The following is a 25,655-nucleotide window of genomic DNA, read 5'->3' as shown; positions in this document are numbered from 1 at the left end:
GAGCCTGTAATCAAACCCGCAAATGCTGATGATACTCAACTAGTCTAAAGAAGGCCCGTTTTATTGCTTCTTTAACAACAGTTTTCAGCTGTGCTAACATATTTACAAAAGGGTTTTCTAGTGATCAATTAGCCTTTTAAAATGATAAACTTGGATTAGCTAACACAACGTGCCATTGGAACACAGGAGTGATGGTTGCTGATAATGGGCCTCTGTACGCCTATGTAGATATTCCATTAAAAATCAGCCATTTCCAGCTGCAATAGTAATTTACAACATTAACAATGTCTGTCTGCACTGTATTTCTGATCAATTTGATGTAATTGTATTGAACAAGAAATTAGCTTTTCTTTAAAAAACAAGGACATTTCTAAGTGACCCTAAACTTTTGAATGGTAGTGTATATACTTTAATCTATACTATCTATTGCATCTTAGCCTATGCCGCTCTGACATTGCTCATCCATATATTTAGACATTCTTATTCCAATTTACTTAGATTTGTGTGTATTACAGTGAGGGAAAAAAGTATTTGATCCCCTGCTGATTTTGTACGTTTGCCCACTGACAAAGAAATGATCAGTCTATAATTTTAATGGTAGGTTTATTTGAACAGTGAGAGACAGAATATCAACAAAAAAATCCAGAAAAACGCATGTCAAAAATGTTATGAATTGATTTGCATTTTAATGAGGGAAATAAGTATTTGACCCCTCTGCAAAACATGACTTAGTACTTGGTGGCAAAACCCTTGTTGGCAATCACAGAGGTCAGACGTTTCTTGTAGTTGGCCACCAGGTTTGCACACATCTCAGGAGGGATTTTGTCCCACTCCTCTTTGCAGATCTTCTTCAAGTCATTAAGGTTTCGAGGCTGACGTTTGGCAACTCGAACCTTCAGCTCCCTCCACAGATTTTCTATGGGATTAAGGTCTGGAGACTGGCTAGGCCACTCCAGGACCTTAATGTGCTTCTTCTTGAGCCACTCCTTTGTTGCCTTGGCCGTGTGTTTTGGGTCATTGTCATGCTGGAATACCCATCCACGACCCATTTTCAATACCCTGGCTGAGGGAAGGAGGTTTTCACCCAAGATTTGACGGTACATGGCTCCGTCCATCGTCCCTTTGATGCGGTGAAGTTGTCCTGTCCCTTTAGCAGAAAAACACCCCCAAAGCATAATGTTTCCACCTCCATGTTTGACGGTGGGGATGGTTTCTTGGGGTCATAGGCAGCATTCCTCCTCCTCCAAACACGGCAAGTTGGGTTGATGCCAAAGAACTCCATTTTGGTCTCATCTGACCACAACACGTTCACCCAGTTGTCCTCTGAATCATTCAGATGTTCATTGGCAAACTTCAGACGGGCATGTATATGTGCTTTCTTGAGCAGGGGGACCTTGCGGGCGCTGCAGGATTTCAGTCCTTCACGGCATAGTGTGTTACCAATTGTTTTCTTGATGACTATGGTCCCAGCTGCCTTGAGATCATTGACAAGATCCTCCTGTGTAGTTCTGGGCTGATTCCTCACCGTTCTCATGATCATTGCAACTCCACGAGGTGAGATCTTGCATGGAGCCCCAGGCTGAGGGAGATTGACAGTTCTTTTGTGTTTCTTCCATTTGCGAATAATCACAGAAACTGTTGTCACCTTCTCACCAAGCTGCTTGGCGATGGTCTTGTAGCCCATTCCAGCCTTGTGTAGGTCTACAATCTTGTCCCTGACATCCTTGGAGAGCTCTTTGGTCTTGGCCATGGTGGAGAGTTTGGAATCTGATTGATTGATTGCTTCTGTGGACAGGTATCTTTTATACAGGTAAGAAACTGAGATTAGGAGCACTCCCTTTAAGAGTGTGCTCCTAATCTCCGTTCGTTACCTGTATGAAAGACACCTGGGAGCCAGAAATCTTTTTGATTGAGAAGGGGTCAAATACTTATTTCCCTCATTAAAATGCAAATCAATTTATAAAATTTTTGACATGCATTTTTCTGGATATTTTTGTTGTTATTCTGTCTCTCACTGTTCAAATAAACCTACCATTAAAATTATAGACTGATCATTTCTTTGTCAGTGGGCAAACGTACAAAATCAGCAGGGGATCAAATACTTTTTTCCCTCACTGTAGGTATTTGTTGTGGAATTCTTAGATATTACTTATTAGATATTGCTGCACTGTCGGAACTAGAAGCACAAGCATTTCACTGCACTCGCAATAACATCTGCTAACCATGTATATGTGACCAATACAAATTTGATTTGATTGACAATATTATGATCAAAGTAGTTGATTATTTTTTTTTAAATATAGACTCAGCAAAAAAAACATCCTCTTACTGTCAACTGCATGTATTTTCAGCAAACTTAACATGTGTAAATATTTGTATGAACATAACAAAATTCAACAACTGAGACATAAACTGAACAAGTTCCACAGACATGTGACTTACAGAAATTGAATAATTTGTCCCTGAACAAAGGGGGGGTCAAAATCAAAAGTAACATTCAGTATCTGGTGTGGGCACCAGCTGCATTAAGTACTACAGTGCATCTCCTCCTCATGGACTGCACCAGATTTGCCAGTTCTTGCTGTGAGATGTTACCCCTAGCCCTCAACCTCCGATCCAACAGGTACCAGACGTGCTCAATGGGATTGAGATCCGGGCTCTTCGCTGGCCATGGCAGAACACTGACATTCCTGTCTTGCAGGAAATCCTGCACAGAACGAGCAGTATGGCTGGTGGCATTGTCATGGCTGGTGGCATTGTCAGGATGAGCCTGCAGAAAGGGTACCACATGAGGGAGGAGGATGTCTTCTCTGTAACACACAGCGTTGAGATTGCCTGCAATGACAACAAGCTCAGTCCGATGATGCTGTGACACACCGCCGCAGACCATGACGGCCCCTCCACCTCCAAATCGATCCCGCTCCAGAGTACAGGCCTCGGTGTAACGCTCATTCCCTCAACAATAAACGCAAATCCAACCATCACCCCTGGTGAGACAAAACCACGACTCGTCAGTGAAGAGCACTTTTTGCCAGTCCTGTCTGGTCCAGCGACGGTGGGTTTGTGCCCATAGGCAACATTGTTGCCGGTGATGTCTGGTGAGGACCTGCCTTACAACAGGCCTAAAGCCCTCAGTCCAGCCTCTTTCAGCCTATTGCAGACAGTCTGAGCACTGATGGAGGGTTTGTGCGTTCCTGGTGTAACTCAGGCAGTTGTTGTTGCCATCCTGTACCTGTTCTGCAGGTGTGATGTTGGGATGTACTGATCCTGTGCAGGTGTTGTTACACGTGGTCTGCCACTGCGAGGACGATCAGCTGTCTGTCCTGTCTCCCTGTAGCGCTGTCTTAGGCGTCTCACAGTACGGACCTTGCAATTTATTGTCCTGGCCACATCCGCAGTCCTCATGCCTCCTTGCAGCATGCCTAAGACATGTTCACGCAGATGAGCAGGGACCCTGGGCATCTTTCTTTTGGTGTTTTTTACAGTCAGTAGAAAGACCTCTTTAATGTCCTAAGTTTTCATAACTGTGACCTTAATTGCCTACCGTCTGTAAGCTGTTAGTGTCTTAACAACCGTTCCACAGGTGCATGTTCATTAATTGTTTATGGTTCATTGAACAAGCATGGGAAACAGTGTTTAAACCCTTTACAATGAAGATCTGTGAAGTTATTTGGATTTTTACAAATTATCTTTGAAAGACAGGGTCCTGAAAAAGGGACGTTTCTTATTTTGCTGAGTTTATATAATTCATAATTTGGGGTTTGATATGATGTCTCTCCCCAAAACAGTGAGCTCATACCACTGTCTGACTGTTCTCTCAGAGAAGGACAGCTTCAAGCCTGATATGCTTGAAAGTGAATTATCCTGTTAAAATGAGGAGAAAATGGTTGCTTGGTTAAAATGTGGGGGACAGATTCACTTAAACTTTGATGAATAGAAAGGAATTTTATGAAAACCAAACAAGCTAATATTGCATGATTATCATGAAAGCTGTGCTTAAAGTATTAAAACACCTCTATAACACTGGCTAGTAAATTGATAATTTATTTCTCCATATATTTTACACTATATGAGCTTGAATGTTTATTTTAAAGGGCACAGTCTTGGATGGATTTAGCTATAGCCACCAAATCAGATATTTGATCTATTCATATTTAACTCTATTCTTTAGATCTATTCATATGGCCTGTACATTTGAATGAGGATCACAAACAAGCCTATGTTCTGTTTTGCCAGTGAAGATGTGACTTTCTCATATGCCGTAAGGCAGGGTCCCCCAACTGGCAGCCCGTGGGCCCCCTAGCTTTTCTGAGCAAAAAATACTACTTGTTTAATTTGTTTCTTACATTTTTGGTACATTAAAGACCGTAAAAACACCAGAAAATCATCTCCAAGTGATTTTAATTTGAAAGTATGTTCCAAAGTATTCCCACGCATAATAGAGAGAGATATATGTGACATTATACAAATGTCAGCAAGGTTTGAAACTATTATGTTTTAGTCAAATATTATATCTGTTTGGGCTTCTTGCAGACAATTTGCAGTCTACAAATTATTTGTAATCATGTTCCGGCCCCCTGACCATCCGCATAAGAAAAAAATCGTCCCACGGCTGAATCTAGTTGATGATCCCTGCCCTAAGGTATGGTGAGAATTGTTTTTGGAATGAGTCAATACACAAATGCATCATACTGTTCAATATTGTGTTTACTATTGCTTGTCAAAATACTGTGTTCTAAATCATAACAACACTAATTTTGCCAAAGTATTATGAACAATCCTCTGTTTCTGAATGCAGTGGATGATTTAAAAATGTTACGGGAAGAAGAAGTCTACTTGACCAACTCCCACTCAAATCTGCATTACATCTGCCTGTATGCTCCATAATGTGGGGTGTACTATGTGGTACTCCAAAATGTTATATTTCTATAGTGTGTAAGGTGTCGGTCTCTGTGTGGAGTGTTTGTGGGATCTCTAGCTGTGTGAAATTCTATACGCTTGTGTGAGGTACCGATGTGTGGTCTCCCAAACCTGCTCGCTCCGTCGAAACCACTCATCGACGGCAGGCACAGTTCCGGGCTCTGTCTCCCATGGGAACGCGGGGGGTATCCGAGGACACACAATGAAAAGGAGTGAGATGGAGTGAGGTTTGCACCAGGGAGTTCTGTGCGTATTCGGCACAGGCTAGATAGCGACGCAGCTCGTGTGGTTGGTGGGTGCAGTGTTGGCGAAGGTACTTCCCTATTTCCTGATTCAGGCGTTCCGTCTGCCCATCGGTTTGGGGATGGTATCCAGAGGATAGGCTGATGGAGACCCCCAGTCGGTCAAGGAAGGCTCACCACACCTTGGAGACGAACTGGGGTCCCCGATCCGAAACGATGTCTTTCGGGATCCCATACAGACGAAACACATGTTGGAACATGCACTCGGCCATTTCCATGCATTAGGTAGATGCGGAAGGGGGATGAGTCGGCACATCTTGGAGAAGCGGTCCACTACAACTAAAATAGTTGTGAAGCCCGAATAGTCCGGCAGATCCGTGAGGAAATCCATGGCGATGTGGGACAATGGTCTGTGTGGTGTAGGTAAAGGCTCAAGCTTACCGGTAGGTAGTTGGCGAGGGCTCCTTGCCCAAGCACAGACGGGACAGGAAAGAATGTAATCTCAGGTGTCTTCTGTTAGGGATGACCACCAGAACTCGCGTGTCAGTACTCCGTGGTCCGGGTGATTACGGGATGGCCAGAACTCAGCGAGGTATGGCACCACTGCATTAGTTGGGGTCTGACGGATGCAGGAACGTAGGTCTTGCCTGCAGGGGTGTCAGGGGGTGCTGGGTCGTGGCATAGGGCCACTTGGACGGCTGCTTGGATTGCCCACTGGATGGGTCCCACGACACAAGCCGGAGACAGAATGGGCTCAGGAGCTGGCTTAGAGGAAGGGGGTCAAATAGACGGGATAAGGAATCAGCCTTCACATTTTTCTTTCCAGACAGATAGGTGACGGTGAAGGTGAAGCTATCGAAGAGTGGCGCCACTCTTCGATAGCCAGCTTAATAGTGAGGAGCTCTCGGGTTCCCGACATCATAGTTCCTCTCAGCGGGTGACCTTGGAAAAGAAGCCACATGGGTGTAATTTGGGAGGTGTCCCAAACCGCTGAGAGAGAACCGCTCCCACGCCGACTTCGGTTGCATCCACGTCCAGAACAAAAGGAAGGGTAGGATCTGGTGGAGGGGTTGTGGTCACCCCTTCGTGGTGGGCGAATCGGACAGCTATTGAGTAGGTGGGGGGCGCGGCCGAGTTGCATGGGTTCGGGGCTATTGGACCGTGGTGGAAGAGAGAAGGGCGTGGAAGACTCGCAGGCCATGGGCGACTGTATAGGTCTGCGGTCCACCAGTAGGTTACTAATGGATATGGACATCTGGGTATATTGGTTTAGGTTTGTTAAATCTCCTCTGCAGGCCAGTTCGGGTTTGCAACTCCCGATTAAGACCCTTCCGGTAGACTGTAAGGAGAGCTGGTTCACTCCATCCACTGCCAGTTGCCATGTTACGGAACTCAAGGGCATACTCAGTGGTGAAGCGACCGCCCTGTCGCAGCTCACATAACAGATCCCCGGTGTGACGACCTGAAACTGAGTAGTCGAACACCTCATTGAAGAGGGCGTGGAAACGTGATTCAGAGGACAGATCAGAACTTTGAGCGGCCTACGTGGCTGTGACCCAATCCAGAGCTTTGCCTGTGAGTAGGGAGATGATTGTAACGATTTTTGTCGTCGGATGAAGAGTAGTCGGACCAAAGCGCAGCGTGGTAAGTGTTCATGTTATATTTTTATTAAAACAGAACACTAAACAAAAATAACAAAGAGAATGAACGAAAACGAAACAGTCCTGAAAGGTGCAGCAACACAAAACAGAAAACAACTACCCACAAAACACAGGTGGGAAAAGGCTACCTAAGTATGGTTCTCAATCAGAGACAACGATAGACAGCTGCCTCTGATTGAGAACCACACCCGGCCAAACACATAGAAATAGAGAACATAGAACAAAAACATAGAATGCCCACCCCAACTCACGCCCTGACCAACCAAAATATATACATAAAAAGGATCTCTAAGGTCAGGGCGTGACAATGACGAAGTCCACCCTGTGTTTGTCAGAGGTGAAGTCAGCGGGGTGATGGTCAATGTACAGGTTACACTGCATGAGAAATCCTTGACATTTCCCTAGGGAGCCGTCATATTTATTAGGCATGGATATGGGGGGAGATGAACGAGAGGAGGCTGTGGCACTTGATGTTGGTGAAGCAGGAATGGACTGGCGAAGGAGGTCGCAGAGTTCATCGATTTGTTCCTCCTGTCGGGCCAGACGTAGCTGCAGCTCCGCTGAATCTATCTGTCGTTTTTGGTGAGGTATTCTGTAATGAACACAAGGGGAGACAGAGAGCTGGTTTCAAGCACAGGGCGCAGCAGGTGTTAATTGAAAAGAACCATAGGAGGAGGCAGGTAGCTGGGTCCAGGGGCAGGTTGAAGGTCATACACAGGGGGTCCAAAAGGGCAACAGTACAAGCAGGGAAAAGGCTAGTAACGTAGTCCGGGGGATCAGGCAATAGGTAGATAACAGGAAATCCGATAAAGTACAGGCAGGGAATAGGCAAAAGGCGCCGTTAGTGAGGCAGGAAAAAACTATCATGGGAAAAACAGAGCTCTGAAAGACGTGTGGTACAAAACAAACAATACCTCACAGTGATGGGGTGCAAAGAACTGAACTAAATAGTGTGTGATAATGACACAGGTGTGTGAACAGGTTATTAGAATTCAGGTGATTGGGATCTGGAGAGTGAGCTGCGTTCAGGGGATCTAGGTGTTTGAGAGTGTGAGCTGGAAAGTGGGCTGGAAAGTGAGCTGCGTTCAGGGGATCTACGTGTTTGAGGGTGTGAGTTGGAAGCAGACGTTACAATATTTAATAAATCACTGTTCAGAAAACATACCATCTGCTGTAGAAAGGCAGCAGGATCTAGTTATAGTCTGTCTAAGAGACAAACACTTCTTCTTCATGACATGTACACGCATGAATATCTTAAATTCAAAATATTCAGGCTGATGGCGTTTTACACTGAGTGGGAGGGAGAGACAGTGTTAAGTATCGATCATCACTCTGTTATCCTGCTGGTTAGCTCAGTGAATTACGTAACTAAGTTCTAAAAAGTGTCAGCCAATGTGATGTCAATCTGCCAGCTGTCATTTAGCTATGGCTGATCTATTGGCAATGTGAATACTGGAAGTGGCTGTCTTTGACCTAAGGATATCTGTTTGTCATAGTGACAGTGCTTTGTTCGACTACTCAAAATGATCTGATGAGAGCTGTCCATCACTGCTCTCAATCCTCTGTCTGGCACCAATTTCACCTGTTAAGTGGGGAGGACATACATATTTATAAATCTGATCTCATGTTAGATAGGCATCTCTGTAACCCCATACTCTGCCTACAGCTCTTTATGTTCTATGTCCGTGTTCTATCAGTCCATTACAAACCAATTACTCAATAGGTTTTGGCTTCAGTGTACTTGAAATAGGGCAAACTCTTTTTGTAAGATGCTGGTCCCATTTTCAAAAAATATTTAATGGATTTTTAGGCCTTGTATGTTGATTATTATTGATTACAGTGGAGTCTGCTCTCCACTGTTCCATATTCAATATACACTGCTCAAAAAAATAAAGGGAACACTTAAACAACACAATGTAACTCCAAGTCAATCACACTTCTGTGAAATCAAACTGTCCACTTAGGAAGCAACACTGATTGACAATACATTTCACATGCTGTTGTGCAAATGGAATAGACAAAAGGTGGAAATTATAGGCAATTAGCAAGACACCCCCAAAAAAGGAGTGATTCTGCAGGTGGTGACCACAGACCACTTCTCAGTTCCTATGCTTCCTGGCTGATGTTTTGGTCACTTTTGAATGCTGGCGGTGCTCTCACTCTAGTGGTAGCATGAGACGGAGTCTACAACCCACACAAGTGGCTCAGGTAGTGCAGTTCATCCAGGATGGCACATCAATGCGAGCTGTGGTAAAAAGGTTTGCTGTGTCTGTCAGCGTAGTGTCCAGAGCATGGAGGCGCTACCAGGAGACAGGCCAGTACATCAGGAGACGTGGAGGAGGCCGTAGGAGGGCAACAACCCAGCAGCAGGACCGCTACCTCCGCCTTTGTGCAAGGAGGTAGCAATAAACCTTAATGGTTCCCAATTACTATCCAATATGATACAGTATATGGGCAGTGCATTGTAGTCTATGGAGAAGAAATAGAGCAGCAGTCCTTGCATTGTGTGTGTATGTGTCACATTGTTAGCCTGTATTTATTCATGCCACAGGGCTGGTTTGAGATATCTCTTGGCATCCATCCGTGAAGGCTGACAAATTCGGGCCATGCTCTGCTCCACTCCGTCCTGTCTGTTCCTGGAAATAGGGCCATCTGCCAGGGCAGCTGAGCCATGGTGCAGAGCAGTGCTCCTGTCTTGGAGAGTTGTAATGCAGATCTGTCTTTCTGTGGCATGTCTGTTTTGAGCCAGGTTGTCATGTCCAAACACACCAAGACAGTCGTGAAGAGGGCACAACAAAGCCTATTCTCCCTCAGGAAACTAAAAAGATTTGGCATGGGTCCTCAGATCCTCAAAAGGTTCAACAGATGCATCATTGAGAGCATCCTGACTGGTTGCATCACTTTCTGGTACGGCAACTGCTCGGCCTCCGACTGCAAGGCACTACAGAGGGTAGTGTGCACGGCCCAGTACATCACTGGGGCTAAGCTGCCTGCCATCCAGGACCTCTACACCAGGCGGTGTCAGAGGAAGGCAATAAAAATGGTCAAAGACTCCAGCCGCCCCCAGTCATAGACTGTTCTCTCTTTTACCGCATGGCAAGCGGTACTGGAGTGCCAAGTCTAGGACCAAAAGGTTTCTCAACAGTTTTTACCCCCAAGCCATAAGACTCCTGAACAGGTAATCAAATGGCTACCCGGACTATTTGCATTGTGTGCCTCCCCCCCAACCCCTCTTTTACACTGCTGCTACTCTCTGTGTATCATATATGCATAGTCACTTTAACTATACATTCATGTACGTACTACCTCAATTAGCCTGACCAATCTGTCACGATCGTCGTATGGTGGAAGAGAGGAGGACCAAAGCGCAGCGTGGTTAGAATACATTCTTCTCGTTTAATGACACGAAACGAAGAACACTTTACAAACTAAACTAAACAACAAACCGACGAACGTGAAGCTATATAAACAATGTGCTAACATGCAACATAGACATAGACAATAACCCACAAAATACCCAATGAATATGGCTGCCTAAATATGGTTCCCAATCAGAGACAATGATCAACAGCTGCCTCTAATTGAGAATCAATCTAGGCAGCCATAGACATACAAACACCTATACTAGACACTGCCCCATAAACATACAAAACCCCTAGACAATACAAAACACATACATCCCCCATGTCACACCCTGACCTAACTAAAATAATAAAGAAAACAAAGATAACTAAGGCCAGGGCGTGACACAACCGGTGCCCCCGCACATTGGCTACCCGGACTATCTGCATTGTGTCCCACCACCCACCCATCGCTACTGTTCTTTTTCACTGTCTTTTTTAACTGTTTTTATTTCTTTACTCATCTAATACCTTTTTTTTTTTTTTACTTACAAATTGCACTGTTGGTTAGAGCCTGTAAGTAAGCATTTCACTGTAAGGTCTACACCTGTTGTATTCGGGGCGCACGCGGCAAATACACTTTGATTTGATGTCACATTTCTTTTAGGTTTTAGCTCAAAGGTGTGATTTTATTCATCACCGTTTTTGTGACATTTTGTTCTGTCCTGTTTGTTTTAAGACACGTAGGATGGGGAAACATTAGGCAGAAACTTTGCTGTAAGAGTTGATAAACTCAATTAGCACTAATCCAATAACATAGACTGACATTGATATGAGAAGTGTCTCTGCTGCAAATATCCAACCCAGATCTGTGTCACAGAGGCCATTCAGGACTCAGTAAGACACCACTCCCTCTTTTTCAGCCTCTTTCCTCAGTCTCTCCTCCAGACAATAATAATCCTATGTTATCTTAAATAATGTCTTCTCTCATTTCTTCCAGATGGAGGACGTAATAGCGCACATGCAGGATGAGAAGAATGGAATTCCTATCCGCACTGTGAAAAGTTTTTTATCCAAGATTCCAAGTGTTTTTTCAGGTAAAAGTCTTGATTTAACTAGCTTTTGTGCAAATACATGGAGTATACCAAACATTAGGAACACCTTGAGTTGCATGGTGGACCATTCTTGATACACAAGGGAAGCTGTTGAGGTTGAATAATCCAGCAGCGCTGCAGTTCTTGACACAAACCGGTGCACATGGCACCTACTACCATACCCTGTTCAAGGGCACTTCGATTGTCTTATCCCATTCACCCTCTGAATGGCACACATACACATCCATGTCTCACTTGTCTCAAGGCTTAAAAGTCCTTTAACCTGTCTCCTCCCCGTCATCTACACTGATTGAAGTGGCTTTAACAAGTGACATCAATAAGGGATCATAGCTTTCACCTGGACTCACCTAGTCAGTCGATGTCATAGAAAGAGCAGGTGTTCTTAATGTTTTGTATACTCAGTGCATATTGAAATGGTAATGCCAGGTAATAAGGACTTTTGGATTCTGACTGACTTGGAGAGCCGTCGGTGGTTCTGAAAAGTCATTTACGTAAACCAGAGAGTAGACAGAATAATGTTGCAGGGAACTGTCCAGAGTTCTGAAAAGGTTGAGCAACAAAAACTAAAAACTAAAAACAATGCTTATGGAAATTTGAAAGGCTAGATAGCATTATAAATGTGGCTTGTTCTCTATAACACCTTATGCAAAAGTGGTATGCTTATTCCCTTTGCAGTACTGCAAACAACAGATATGATCTGGAATCGGCCAGGGTGTCTCTTAGTTGTCATTATTCATTATACAACGGGTGGGTCTAATCCTGAATGCTGATTGGTTGAAAGCGCATTCCAGCCGGTGTCTATTTCACAAGTTACCACCGGCTAAATCTATGACGTTAAAATGCTTATTTACTTTGTCAATCTGACTGCGCAATCCACTGTCTCATCAACCCAGGCAGGCTGAGATCAAGTTATAAACTTGATCTCCACTATAAAAAGCATCGAGACATTATCTCACATTTCTTTCAGAATAACATTTAGTTTTCAACAGCGGAGATTTGTATAAACTTTGTTGTCTGGCTCTCCGACATTTGTAACATTGTTTCAATATTCAAATTCGATCTCCAAGTGTCCCTTTGTAATGCACGTGTAGGAGTCGGATGTCGGGATGAGACAGAGAAGCAGGCAGTGTTTCTCAGCCAGTCGAAATCATGAATCAGCTGGCATCATTTTTATGGATATATACAAAGAAATGTCAATTGAAAAAGTGTCAAACGAAACACGTGCAGCTAGTTTGCAGTCCTTCCGGCGTCAGTTTGAATTTATTGTGTTAGCTGTGTTGTTGGCTAGCTCCTCTGAACAACACTGTCCTAATGAGAGAGCACATTCTCTATGCCAGGCGAAATCGTGCCTCATTAGCTCATTGTTATGGATGGATCCAAATAAATGTCACTAGAAAACAAATGCAGCTACTCTTGTTATTCTGTCTGCACTGTTTGACGTGACTAAGTTAGCCGTAGTTGGCTAGCAAGGAAAAAGAACGTTGCCAGCCAGAATGGCAATGGAACATTTAGAATGAACAACTAAGTTGCGTCAATAGATACAGAACAAAAAGACTGAATGACTGAGTCGCGTCTCTGGCAAACGAACAAATAGAACTAACAACCAGCCGGCTTGGGTAGCAAACCTAGATTTGTTTCGGGAATATATCTTGTGGAAGGATGAAATAGTATGAATTAATTCATAAAAATAATGTTTTTAATGAACATCTGTCAATCATTATTTGAATATGTTGGTAACCCGTTGTAACAAAATGATAATGCCCTCAAAGGCGGTGTTTGGAGGATATATTGGCACGGTTTGGCGGCCCTCGACTTCATCTCAGGCCTAACAACACCCGTGCCAATATATCCTCCAAACACCGGCTTCTCGGGCATTATAACTTAAGTATGTCACTAGTGACTTTCCCCAGAGTATACAAACAGAACAGTTGATGTAATGCGAGTAGGGTTCCTGGAACAGTAAAGTACTCCGGGGCCAAGATGACTAAATGAATAGCACAGCCACATGATGAATGGATGAGCTGTTCTGTTCATTCTTATTCAGTGTTGCTCAGCATTCGGTTAAAATGAAATGCCTTCTATTTAGTAATAGCCACAGTTCAATAGTGTGTTAATTGAGACACACATACTCTCCTCCAGATTTATTTGGACATTGAAGCTACATATTTTAAACATGGCTCTATACTCCAGCATTTTGGATTTAAGTACAGAATGTCACCTTTTATTTGAGGGTATTTTCATACATACGGGTAACTGCCAAAATAAAGCAAATACTTGTGTAAATGAGGGATACAAAGTATGTTGAAAGCAGCTGCTTCCACACAGGTGTGGTTCCTGAGTTAATTAAGCAATTAACATCCCATCTTGCTTATTGTCATGTATAAAAATTCCCAGTTGGCCATTATTTTGGCTACCATGGCCAGAAGAAGAGATATCAGTAACTTTGAGAGAGGGGTCTCAAAGGAGCAAATCAAATCAAATGTTATTTGTCACATGCTTTGTAAACTCACACTGAAATGCTTACTTACAGGTAATTTTCCAATAATACTTACTTACTGACTTTATTGCCCCATGGGGAAATTTTGTTGCAGTGTCATGTACACGCTTAAAGTGGCGTTTAAATACAAAACAAAATTGACAATATAACTTTCATAACATTTACATACCAATAAAACATTTTTTTTAAAGACTAGCCTGCTGGCCTTACTGAGTCGATAGGAACATTAGCCCGAGCTATTTAGGAGGGATATCACACCTGGCACAAATGATTGTCTAGTTGTGTTTTTCCTGCCGAGGGGTGCCCTATACCTGCACCCAGAGGGGAGTAGTTCCAAGTCCGGGTACAGGGGGTGGCTTGGGTCTAATGCAGAGTTCAATATAAAAAACAATAACATTGAAATAGTGATACGAGGAATAAATACAAAATGAATAAAGAGTAACAATAACGAGTCAAAATAACATAGCTACAGTATATACAGGGAGTACCAGTACCAAGTCGATGTACAGGGTATGATGTAATTGAGGAAGCTATGTACATACAGTATCAATCAAAAGTTTGGACACACCTACTCATTCCAGGGTTTTTCTTTATTTTTACTATTTTCTACATTGTAGTATAATAGTGAAGACATCAAAACTATGAAATATCACATATAGAAAGAATCATGTAACCAAAAAAGTGTTAAACAAATCAAAATATATTTGAGATTCTTCAAAGTAGCCACCCTTTGCCTTGATGATAGCTTTGCACACTCTTGGCATTCTCTCAACCAGCTTCACCTGGGGGGGGAAAAAAAAAATGTCTTACTTTGTTGGAGTTAATAAATCTAATGTGAAAGATTTTCAGCTGGCAGGCAGACACTGGAATACGTTTTTGAGTGACAGAATGATGGCTTTGCATATGCGCTTTGTTGTGTTTTTTGTGTTGAATCTTTTTATGATTTTTTATGTAGCTACAACATTTACTTGAACACTTTAAACACCTTCGGATGTTTAAAGGGACAACTACAGAATTATTTACATGAGCCAAGTGATTACTGAGCAATAGATTAACCAATGGAAGTTTAAAAGATAATTAACAGAATGTTAATAATTAAAACAAAAATGAAATCAAGTCCAGTTCAGAATTATTGCCTTTTTGAGTGTACTTTGGAGATGGCGGACCAATTTCGTGACAAAAAAAAACTCTGCAAAAGTACTGAAGGACATCAATTACTTAAGTTTAGGGACATTATGTCCAAATGTGTTTATTAACATGGAAACATTTAATGTACCGTGTTACACTATAACCAACAGTGCAATGTTAGCTGCATATAAAACAAACATAAACAATTGCTGGTGCCAATCCACTACTGACCAGTCCTGAGACAACTCTAATTTCAACAACACTCAAAATGAAGGGGAAAAACATAGGGCCTCACTGACTTGCTCTCCTCTTTCTCTCTTCTTTCTCTCTATTATCATGGCGTGTGTCTTAGTTCTGTGACCTTACTCTCCAACTCTGCCTAATTCACACATTATCTCCTCCTGAGAGTGTTGGACTTGGTGATGAGCTGATCCATCAAGGTGCCGGATTTGCCCTCTGCTTGCTCTGCAAATTTGTCTGCATTCTTCTCCAGGCTGTCAGATACCTTCAGCAGAGTTATTTTTTTTCCATCTCATCTTTGGGGTGGCAGGTAGCCTAGTGGTTAGAGTGTTGGGCCAGTAACTGAAAGGTTGCTGGTTCGAATCCCCAAGCTGACAAGGTAAAAATATGTTCTTGTTCTGCCCCTGAACAAGGCTGTTAACCCACTGTTCCCTGGTAGGCTGTCATTGAAAATGAGAATTTGTTCTTAATTGACTTGCCTAGTTAAATAAAGGTTACTTAAAAAAAGCTATGTGGTCCTCTGCAGCCTTTCTCTTCTGACCTTGCAGAGCACTTTCATTCTTCCTCTTCTCCTGGTCCAGGTGTGCTCTTAATTAGCTAATGAGCAAAACATTGTGAATGCAACTGTGACATTAACTAACATTTGCTAATAAATAATATAAATAACATTAACAATAATTAAATCAATTGATTGATTATTTACTTTGAAATGTAGTAAATCCCGAGCTGGTGCATGCCCCATGAACTGTGACCCCAGGTATCTTGACTGAATGCAATCTCCCTACCAATAGCATACATGCAGGTCCAGTTTTTAACTTTTTGTCCTTTGGTTGAGGCTTTCGTCGGGGAACATCGCCTGAATGACCTCTCCAAATTCCTCATTGGCAATATAAGACTGATGCCTCGTCACGGAGTTTAGACTCCATAGCACCACTGCTTTTAGTGTGGGCGTAGAGCCAAACGTTGTTCGGGAGATTGCGTGATGCTGCTGTTCCCTGCAACAAGGTTGTTTGAGTGCTAATGTGTCTGGCTGTAATTGGGACTGTTGTCTGTGGTACTGTGGCGGAGACGACTGAACAGAACTGAGAAATTCCGGGCGTTGGCGGCTTTTCACAGCGGTTTGGTGTTTTTCACACTGCAAATGGGATTCTACAGCTTTAATTCCCATAGTGCCAAGTGATTTCAACCACGAAGTAAAGTTGCTGTTCTCCAACCAATTCTCGTTGAATTTGCACTTTCCGATGGTAGCTGCAGACTAACATTAACTGTCTAGCGTAGTTTAGAGTCTACCTTTGTTACTACTTTACCATAGCCAATATTTGCTAGCTAACAGACGAACGCACCAGCAGAAAAGCAGCCAACAGTCAGGAGTGTCTCGCTGACTTCTGACAGCTGCGGGAAAGTTACTAAGTGTGGTTCCGCTCTGTGCGTGACTCAAGCTTAAATGCGTTCCTTCCATTGAAAATAAATCAGAACGTTATAAAAAGTAGTCCATCTACCAGTCTACTTTTTTTAAGACCTTTGAAAAATGTGTTGTGGAAAATGTAAGATTTTTATTAATTAAGGCCTTTAATTTAGATAAATTAATTTAAGACATTTTAAGGATCCGCAGACACACTGTATATAACGCAACAGTTTGTGACGAAACTAACAGTAGAGTTGAACATGCGATTTAACTAATTTTACATTTTTCCGGTACATGAGAATTTAACTGCGAAGGTTATTTGTATGTGCAAAACGTCATCTTTTATATACACAAAAGTCTGTATGCTGGAAACGCACATATTATTTTATGCAGATTTTAAAATATTTGCATTAAAATCTGTCGCAAATTTGATGGAAATCTAGCTTATGTCTTGGAGTGTTCTGTTATGCGTAACAGATTTTGGAATGCTGTTCCTTTCATTCAAGGTTTACAAAATGCCATCTAATTTACCCATCAATCTCCCAATGCCTATCCACTATTTAAACTTACAGGCTGCAAGTCAATGAAGGACTGTCTGGTCTCATTGAAGCTGGGTAGGAATATCTTACTGCCTATTTTGTAGACTGGTGTTGGGAGGACCACTGGCAGAAGTCTTAAAGCAATGTCACCTTGTGTATCTGGAGAGAAGAATGTTTAGTGAATAACTTAATTGTTTCAGGCTATAAATAAATTAGCATCTGAGACCCCACCAGCAGGGTCATTTCACTATACCTGCATTTCAGAGAGAAGATCTTGGGCCTGCTTCTCTCTGGGCTGGCGAAGCAAAGTTTTGTCCTTGAAGACCACGATCCAGTTAAAATGGGTTTAAAATGTAGAAGTCCTGAGCAATCTGTAGTAAAGCAGAGCATTTTATCCTGAACTAAAACAGAAACGCAACATGCAACAATATCAAGGATTTTTCTGAGTTACAATTCATATACGGTAACCAGTCAATTTAACTAAATTCATTAGGACCTAATCTATAGATTTCACATGACTGGGCAGGTGGCGCAGACATAGGCCCACTCACTGGGGAGCCAGGCCCAGCCAATCAGAAATATTTTTTTCCCCTGAAAAGGGGCTTTATTACAGACAGAAATAACCCTCAGTTTCATCAGCTGTCCAGGTGGCTGAACTCAGATGATCCCGCAAGTGAAGAAACCGCATGTGTAGGTTCGGTTTTGGCGTGGTTACACATGGTCTGTGGTTGTGAGGCTGATTGTACGTACTGACAAATTCTCTGAAACAATGTTGGAAATGATCATTAAAATCTCTGGCAACAACTCTGGTGAACATTCCTAAGGTTAGCGTGTCAATTGCACGCTCCTTCAAAACTTGCGACATCTGTGGCATTTTGTTGTGTGCCAAAACTGCACAGAGTTGCCTTTTACTGTCCCCAGCACAAGGTGCACCAGTTTAATGATCATACTGTTTAATCAGCTTCTTGAAATGCCACACCTGTCAAGTGGATGGATTATCTTGGCAAAGGAGAAATGCTCCCTAACAATGATGTAAACAAATTAGTGCACAAGATTTAAGAGAAATAATATTTCTGTGTGTATGGAACATTTCTGTGATCTTTTATTTTACCTCATGAAACGTTGGACCAACACTTTACATGTTGCGTTTATATTTTTGTTCAGTATACTTTTTTTGTAATATTATTATTATATATATTTTTTTTTGACAAACAAAAACATACATTGACAAAAACAATAGACAACTTAACATTTACATATAAATCCACAAACATGAATGACATCACACTTGCTCAGATTCACATGTTCCCACCGTATCCGCACCCAATGCCTCACCCCTTATGACTTAATATTGTGTTATGTTGTTCCACTTGTCAGTCACTCAGTTGCACTAGAAATAGAAATAGAATACTTCCAAGTATTCTGGTGGACTTCACGTGCTGGTGGCAGGATAATTATCCATAGCCCAACCTTAATAACCAAAAAAGCGATGCATGCAAGACGACTTGACCTGTCTGGTGCACACATATTTCTCTGTCCTTAATTTGATTGAAGTCCTCAAATCTGTATTTTTGCCTTGTAACTGACTCATTCTAGAAAGAGAGAAGGAACAACACTTGATTAAGATGAGCTAGCTACTAGTTTAAAGGCATGCAGTATCTAATTAGTTTCAAGTAATGAATGTATGGGCTATATTTATGAGAATAATCCAAGATGGCGTAGCAGTCAGATGTCCTTTGTCCTCGTCCTGTCCCGTGTATATATTTTTTATATATTTTTCTTCGCATTTCTTTTTATATATATATTTTTTCTTCTTAAAAACTCAACTTCAAAACACTCTCCTGCAACCTACCTCACCAAATGTGGTGCGGATGTGTTTTTTTTTCTCCTCAAAGGTATTATTCACCTCGTATCCGAAATCTAACAACAAAATGCTAGCCAGAAGTTAGCCAGCTCACAAGCTAACGTGAGTAGTTCAGCTAACCACAGCTAGCGCTTATCAGCTATCCTTTAGCTCGGAAAACTATTGCCAGTTTTGTACAACGCGACTCAGACCAGAGCATACCAGACCTATTTTCTCTCCATATCCCCGGATTTTTACCGCAAGCTCTGGACATTTACACCTGGATCTTGCAGCTAACTAGCTGCTATCCGAGTGACTATTGGCTAACATCAATTCCGGAGCAAACACCAATTATCCCGGAGCTAGCCAGCTGAAGAGTTCCATCAGCCACTCCTGGGCTACAATCACCTATCCGGACCCGTTTTACTGCCGATGCGGAGCCCCACCGGGCCTTCACGACTGGGATACCGACGTTATCTGCCCGAGGGAGTTATTCGTCTAGCCAGAAGTTAGCCAGCTCACAAGCTAACGTGAGTAGTTCAGCTAACCACAGCTAGCGCTTATCAGCTATCCTTTAGCTCGGAAAACTATTGCCAGTTTTGTACAACGCGACTCAGACCAGAGCATACCAGACCTATTTTCTCTCCATATCCCCGGATTTTTACCGCAAGCTCTGGACATTTACACCTGGATCTTGCAGCTAACTAGCTGCTATCCGAGTGACTATTGGCTAACATCAATTCCGGAGCAAACACCAATTATCCCGGAGCTAGCCAGCTGAAGAGTTCCATCAGCCACTCCTGGGCTACAATCACCTATCCGGACCCGTTTTACTGCCGATGCGGAGCCCCACCGGGCCTTCACGACTGGGATACCGACGTTATCTGCCCGAGGGAGTTATTCAACTGGCCCCTCCATCGCGACGTAACCTGAACGCCCATATGCTAACTGCGGCCCGCTAATCGTTAGCTGTCTTGAGCATATCGGCTGCTATCTGAACAGGTCTATCGAACAATCTTACGCCGCGGGCTAGCTTAGTGGAGGCCTCACTGCTCCATCTACCGCTGCCCCCTGGACACTATGATCACTTGGCTACATAGCTGATGCTTGCTTGACTGTCCATTAATTCACGGTACTCCATTCCGTTTATTTGTGTTTTATCTGTCGGCTCTGTGCTTTAACTCAGGATCTGTGTGTAGTTAATCCGACCCTCTCTGCCTAGCCGTCGCCATTTTTACCTGCTGCTGCTGTGTTAACTGACTAGCTGCTGTTATCTCACCTGTTGTTTTAGCTAGCTCTCCCAATCAAGACCTGCAATCACTTTATGCCTTATTGTATGTCTCCCTCAAATATCAATATGCCTTGCATACTGTTGTTCAGGCTAGTTATCATTGTTTTGGTTTGCAATGGACCCCGTAGTTCCACTCTCCGTACCTCCGATACCTCCTTTGTCCCACCCCCCACACATGCGGTGACCTCACCCATTGAGACCAGCATGTCCAGAGATACAACCTCTCTTATCATCACCCAGTGCCTGGGCTTGCCTCCGCTGTACCCACGCCCCACCATACCCCTGTCTGCACATTATGCCCAGAATCTATTCTACCACGCCCATAAATCTGCTCCTTTTATTCTTTGTCCCCAACGCTCTAGGCGACCAGTTTTGATAGCCTTTAGCCGCACCCTCATCCTACTACTCCTCTGTTCCTCGGGTGATGTGGAGGTAAACCCAGGCCCTGCATGTCCCCAGTCACCCTCATTTGTTGACTTCTGTGATCGAAAAAGCCTTGGCCTCATGCATGTCAACATCAGAAGCCTCCTCCCTAAGTTTGCCTTACTCACCGCTTTAGCACACTCTGCCAACCCTGATGTCCTTGCCGTGTCCGAATCCTGGCTTAGGAAGGCCACCAAAAATTCTGAGATTTCCATACCCAACTATAACACTTTCCGTCAAGATAGAACTGCCAAAGGGGGAGGAGTTGCAATCTACTGCAGAGATAGCCTGCAAAGTTCTGTCATACTTTCCAGGTCTATGCCCAAACAGTTCGAACTTCTAATTTTAAAAATTAATCTCTCCAGAAATAAGTCTCTCACTGTTGCCGCCTGCTACCGACCCCCCTCAGCTCCCAGCTGTGCCCTGGACACCATCTGTGAATTGATCGCTCCCCATCTAGCTTCAGAGTTTGTTCTGTTAGGTGACCTAAACTGGGATATGCTTAACACCCCGGCAGTCCTACAATCCAAGCTTGATGCCCTCAATCTCACACAAATCATCAAGGAACCCACCAGGTACAACCCTAAATCCGTAAACATGGGCACCCTAATAGACATTATCCTGACCAACCTGCCCTCCAAATACACCTCTGCTGTCTTCAATCAAGATCTCAGTGATCACTGCCTCATTGCCTGTATCCGCCACGGGTCCGCGGTCAAACGACCACCCCTCATCACTGTCAAACGCTCCCTAAAACACTTCTGCGAGCAGGCCTTTCTAATCGACCTGGCCCGGGTACCCTGGAAGGATATTGACCTCATCCCGTCAGTTGAGGATGCCTGGTCATTCTTTAAATGTTACTTCCTCACTATATTAGACAAGCATGCTCCGTTCAAAAAATGCAGAACCAAGAACAGATATAGCCCTTGGTTCACTCCAGACCTGACTGCCCTCGACCAGCACAAAAACATCCTATGGCGAACTGCAATAGCATCGAAGAGCCCCCGCGATATGCAACTGTTCAGGGAAGTCAGGAACCAATACACGCAGTCAGTCAGGAAAGCAAAGGCCAGCTTTTTCAAGCAGAAATTTGCATCCTGTAGCTCTAACTCCAAAAAGTTCTGGGATACTGTAAAGTCCATGGAGAACAAGAGCACCTCCTCCCAGCTGCCCACTGCACTGAGGCTAGGTAACACGGTCACCACCGATAAATCCGTGATAATCGAAGACTTCAACAAGCATTTCTCAATGGCTGGCCATGCCTTCCTCCTGGCGACTCCAACCTTGGCCAACAGCCCCGCCCCCTCCGCTGCTACTCGCCCAAGCCTCCCCAGCTTCTCCTTTACCCAAATCCAGATAGCAGATGTTCTGAAAGAGCTGGAAAACCTGGACCCATACAAATCAGCTGGGCTTGACAATCTGGACCCCCTATTTCTGAAACTGTCTGCCGCCATTGTCGCACCCCCTATCACCAGCCTGTTCAACCTCTCCTTCGTATCATCTGAGATCCCCAAGGATTGGAAAGCTGCCGCGGTCATCCCCCTCTTCAAAGGGGGAGACACCCTGGACCCAAACTGTTACAGACCTATATCCATCCTGCCCTGCCTATCTAAGGTCTTCGAAAGCCAAGTCAACAAACAGATCACTGACCATCTCGAATCCCACCGTACCTTCTCCGCTGTGCAATCCGGTTTCCGAGCCGGTCATGGGTGCACCTCAGCCACGCTCAAGGTACTAAACGATATCATAACCGCCATCGATAAAAGACATTACTGTGCAGCCGTCTTCATCGACCTGGCCAAGGCTTTCGACTCTGTCAATCACCATATTCTTATCGGCAGACTCAGTAGCCTCGGTTTTTCTAATGACTGCCTTGCCTGGTTCACCAACTACTTTGCAGACAGAGTTCAGTGTGTCAAATCGGAGGGCATGTTGTCCGGTCCTCTGGCAGTCTCTATGGGGGTACCACAGGGTTCAATTCTCGGGCCGACTCTTTTCTCTGTATACATCAATGATGTTGCTCTTGCTGCGGGCGATTCCCTGATCCACCTCTACGCAGACGACACCATTCTATATACTTCCGGCCCTTCCTTGGACACTGTACTATCTAACCTCCAAACGAGCTTCAATGCCATACAACACTCCTTCCGTGGCCTCCAACTGCTCTTAAACGCTAGTAAAACCAAATGCATGCTTTTCAACCGTTCGCTGCCTGCACCCGCACGCCCGACTAGCATCACCACCCTGGACGGTTCCGACCTAGAATATGTGGACATCTATAAGTACCTAGGTGTCTGGCTAGACTGCAAACTCTCCTTCCAGACTCATATCAAACATCTCCAATCCAAAATCAAAGCAAGAATCGGCTTTCTATTCCGCAACAAAGCCTCCTTCACTCACGCCGCCAAACTTACCCTAGTAAAACTGACTATCCTACCGATCCTCGACTTCGGCGATGTCATCTACAAAATAGCTTCCAATACTCTACTCAGCAAACTGGATGCAGTTTATCACAGTGCCATTCGTTTTGTTACTAAAGCACCTTATACGACCCACCACTGCGACCTGTATGCCCTAGTCGGCTGGCCCTCGCTACATGTTCGTCGTCAGACCCACTGGCTCCAGGTCATCTACAAGGCTATGCTAGGTAAAGTGCCGCCTTATCTCAGTTCACTGGTCACGATGGCTACACCCACCCGCAACACGCGCTCCAGCAGGTGTATCTCACTGATCATCCCTAAAGCCAAAACCTCATTTGGACGCCTTTCCTTCCAGTTCTCTGCTGCCTGCGACTGGAACGAATTGCAAAAATCTCTGAAGTTGGAGACTTTTATCTCCCTCAACAACTTTAAAAATCTGCTATCCGAGCAGCTAACCGATCGCTGCAGCTGTACATAGTCCATCTGTAAACTACCCACCCAATTTACCTACCTCACCCCCCATACTGCTTTTATTTATTTACTTTTCTGCTCTTTTGCACACCAGTATCTCTTCTTGCACATGATCATCTGATGATTTATCACTCCAGTGATAATCTGCTAAATTGTAATTATTCGATTTATTGCCTACCTCATGCCTTTTGCACACATTGTATATAGATTCTCTTTTTTTTTTTTCTACCATGTTATTGACTTGTTTATTGTTTACTCCATGTGTAACTCTGTGTTGTCTGTTCACACTGCTATGCTTTATCTTGGCCAGGTCGCAGTTGCAAATGAGAACTTGTTCTCAACTAGCCTACCTGGTTAAATAAAGGTGAAATAAAATAAAAAATAAAAAATAATACATGCATTTCCTTACCTTATCAACCTTGAAGATTGTTGTGACTTTACTTTCATTAATCTGATATTGTTATTATCAAATCTGTTATTTATCGAATCAACTAACTATGCTTAATTATTACCCGATTAAATGAATAATATAACAATTAACTCATTAGGAATTTGGGGCACCACGAAGCGGTTGTTTAAAGAGTTACCATCTCCCGAATTAAACTCTACAGGACTTTACCTATCACATCCATAAAACTGTCAACGTATTAAATCATAACCTCTTATCATATCATCATTCTGAACAGTCATAACCTCATGCATCTGCTAAAACCCCAGTCTTACTCATGATTCATTACTATACACATTTGTGCTATTATTTATTTACTAGCTAACTAAATAATAACACAGAATAAACATACACTTAATACATGAGAAAAAGGTCCCTAACGGACTGACAACATATGGCGGCTTGTTACACAGGGGGGCGGGGGGATTGCGGGGGGAGAAAAAGCGTCACTTATCGTTGATACATTTTTTAACTATTCTCACAGTATACACAGTATTCTCATCATATACCTTGCACACGAACCGCCTCCCATTTGAAGTAATAAATCATGAATGCATTTAACGTTACGTGTGAAGGCCTTTGTTCAACATTCATCTCTGTCGCAACCAGCCCTCCTTAGGAAGGTTGTTGGCCTTTCAGCGGCAAGCGTGTATGGCTCTGATTGTCCGAAAGGCATCTCCCCTTTCCCGTCTTCTACTGTTGTTCACTCTGGAAGATAGCTAGCCAGCCATGTCGACGGTTCCCATTGGTGATGAGCATAGTAAGCTACAGTGATTTGAGAAGAGCAGTACAGTATGATGATTTGAAGAGTAGTAGGATGGTCCCACTTAGATTCGATTATCTAGATATTTGACTTAGAACAGCAGGTCAGTCGTACCAGTGATTGTCGCCGAGAGGGGAGTTTTCTCCTCTCTCCACCTCGTGTCGATAGTCAGAGTTTGAACCACTTTAAACGCGCAGCTGCAGCCTGGTGATGTTCTGGTCTAGTCTGGGAGGTTAGTTTATCTTCTTCACCTCATGTTGAGATTCAAAGTTCCAACCATTTCAATCGTGTAGCTACCGCCTCACGTCTTTCTGGTCTAATGTTAATCTCTTCTACCAAGCCTTTTATGCACTCTGGCCGAAGAGGACGGTTCCATCAGCCTGACACGCTCTCTGACCTCACTCGGGTGCGTGGCTACTTACTGTGCACAGTTTATAGAAGATAGATTCTATCATGGCTCCTAAAATCACATTCCTTTCTTAACAAAAATACTTTTATAATTTTTCACATTTCATATATAATGTTAAGGATGGAAACTTGACAGAAAAAGGGGATATACTTTCAAGTAACAGTATTTCCTTTATAACCTTTTTAATGACATCACAAAATAAAAACCAATGTGACATTAGTTTTCTATAGATCATCTCCGACCATTCCCCACGCTCTTAGGTTAGAAATATTGTTCCAGAATTCACTTGTTGATTGTTTTAGAGTTTTGTCGGGAAGACTCTGTGTAGACAAAGGAATATTCCTTTGGTTAATACTGGAGAGGGAGACCCTAGATTCCGTTTCCTTTAATTTACAGCAGGGTGTGAGCTGTCAAACCGGCCCAGTTCCCTACTCCTACTCTTCTGTGGGTGAGAGAGGTCTGGTTATTCATCCATTGCCAAGCTGATCTGACGCATTTG

At 43.4% G+C, this 25,655-nt stretch overlaps 1 protein-coding gene across 4 annotated transcripts in view; it reads left to right on the top strand.

Annotated features, from left to right (window-relative positions):
• LOC139570963 (regulator of G-protein signaling 7) overlaps positions 1-25,655 on the top strand; it is a 118,454-nt gene that overhangs the window by 61,049 nt on the left and 31,750 nt on the right. For all 4 annotated transcript variants that reach the window (XM_071393339.1, XM_071393336.1, XM_071393340.1 and 1 more), the window contains one exon: positions 11,165-11,261. In XM_071393339.1, coding sequence (XP_071249440.1) covers positions 11,165-11,261 — 97 coding nt within the window. The remainder of the gene's footprint in view (positions 1-11,164; positions 11,262-25,655) is intronic.

This window comes from Salvelinus alpinus, chromosome 3, assembly GCF_045679555.1.
Source record: "Salvelinus alpinus chromosome 3, SLU_Salpinus.1, whole genome shotgun sequence".
Taxonomy (NCBI): Eukaryota; Metazoa; Chordata; class Actinopteri; order Salmoniformes; family Salmonidae; genus Salvelinus; species Salvelinus alpinus.
The sequence above is the reverse complement of the archived record's forward strand: the minus strand, read 5'-3'. Positions and strand labels throughout refer to the sequence as shown.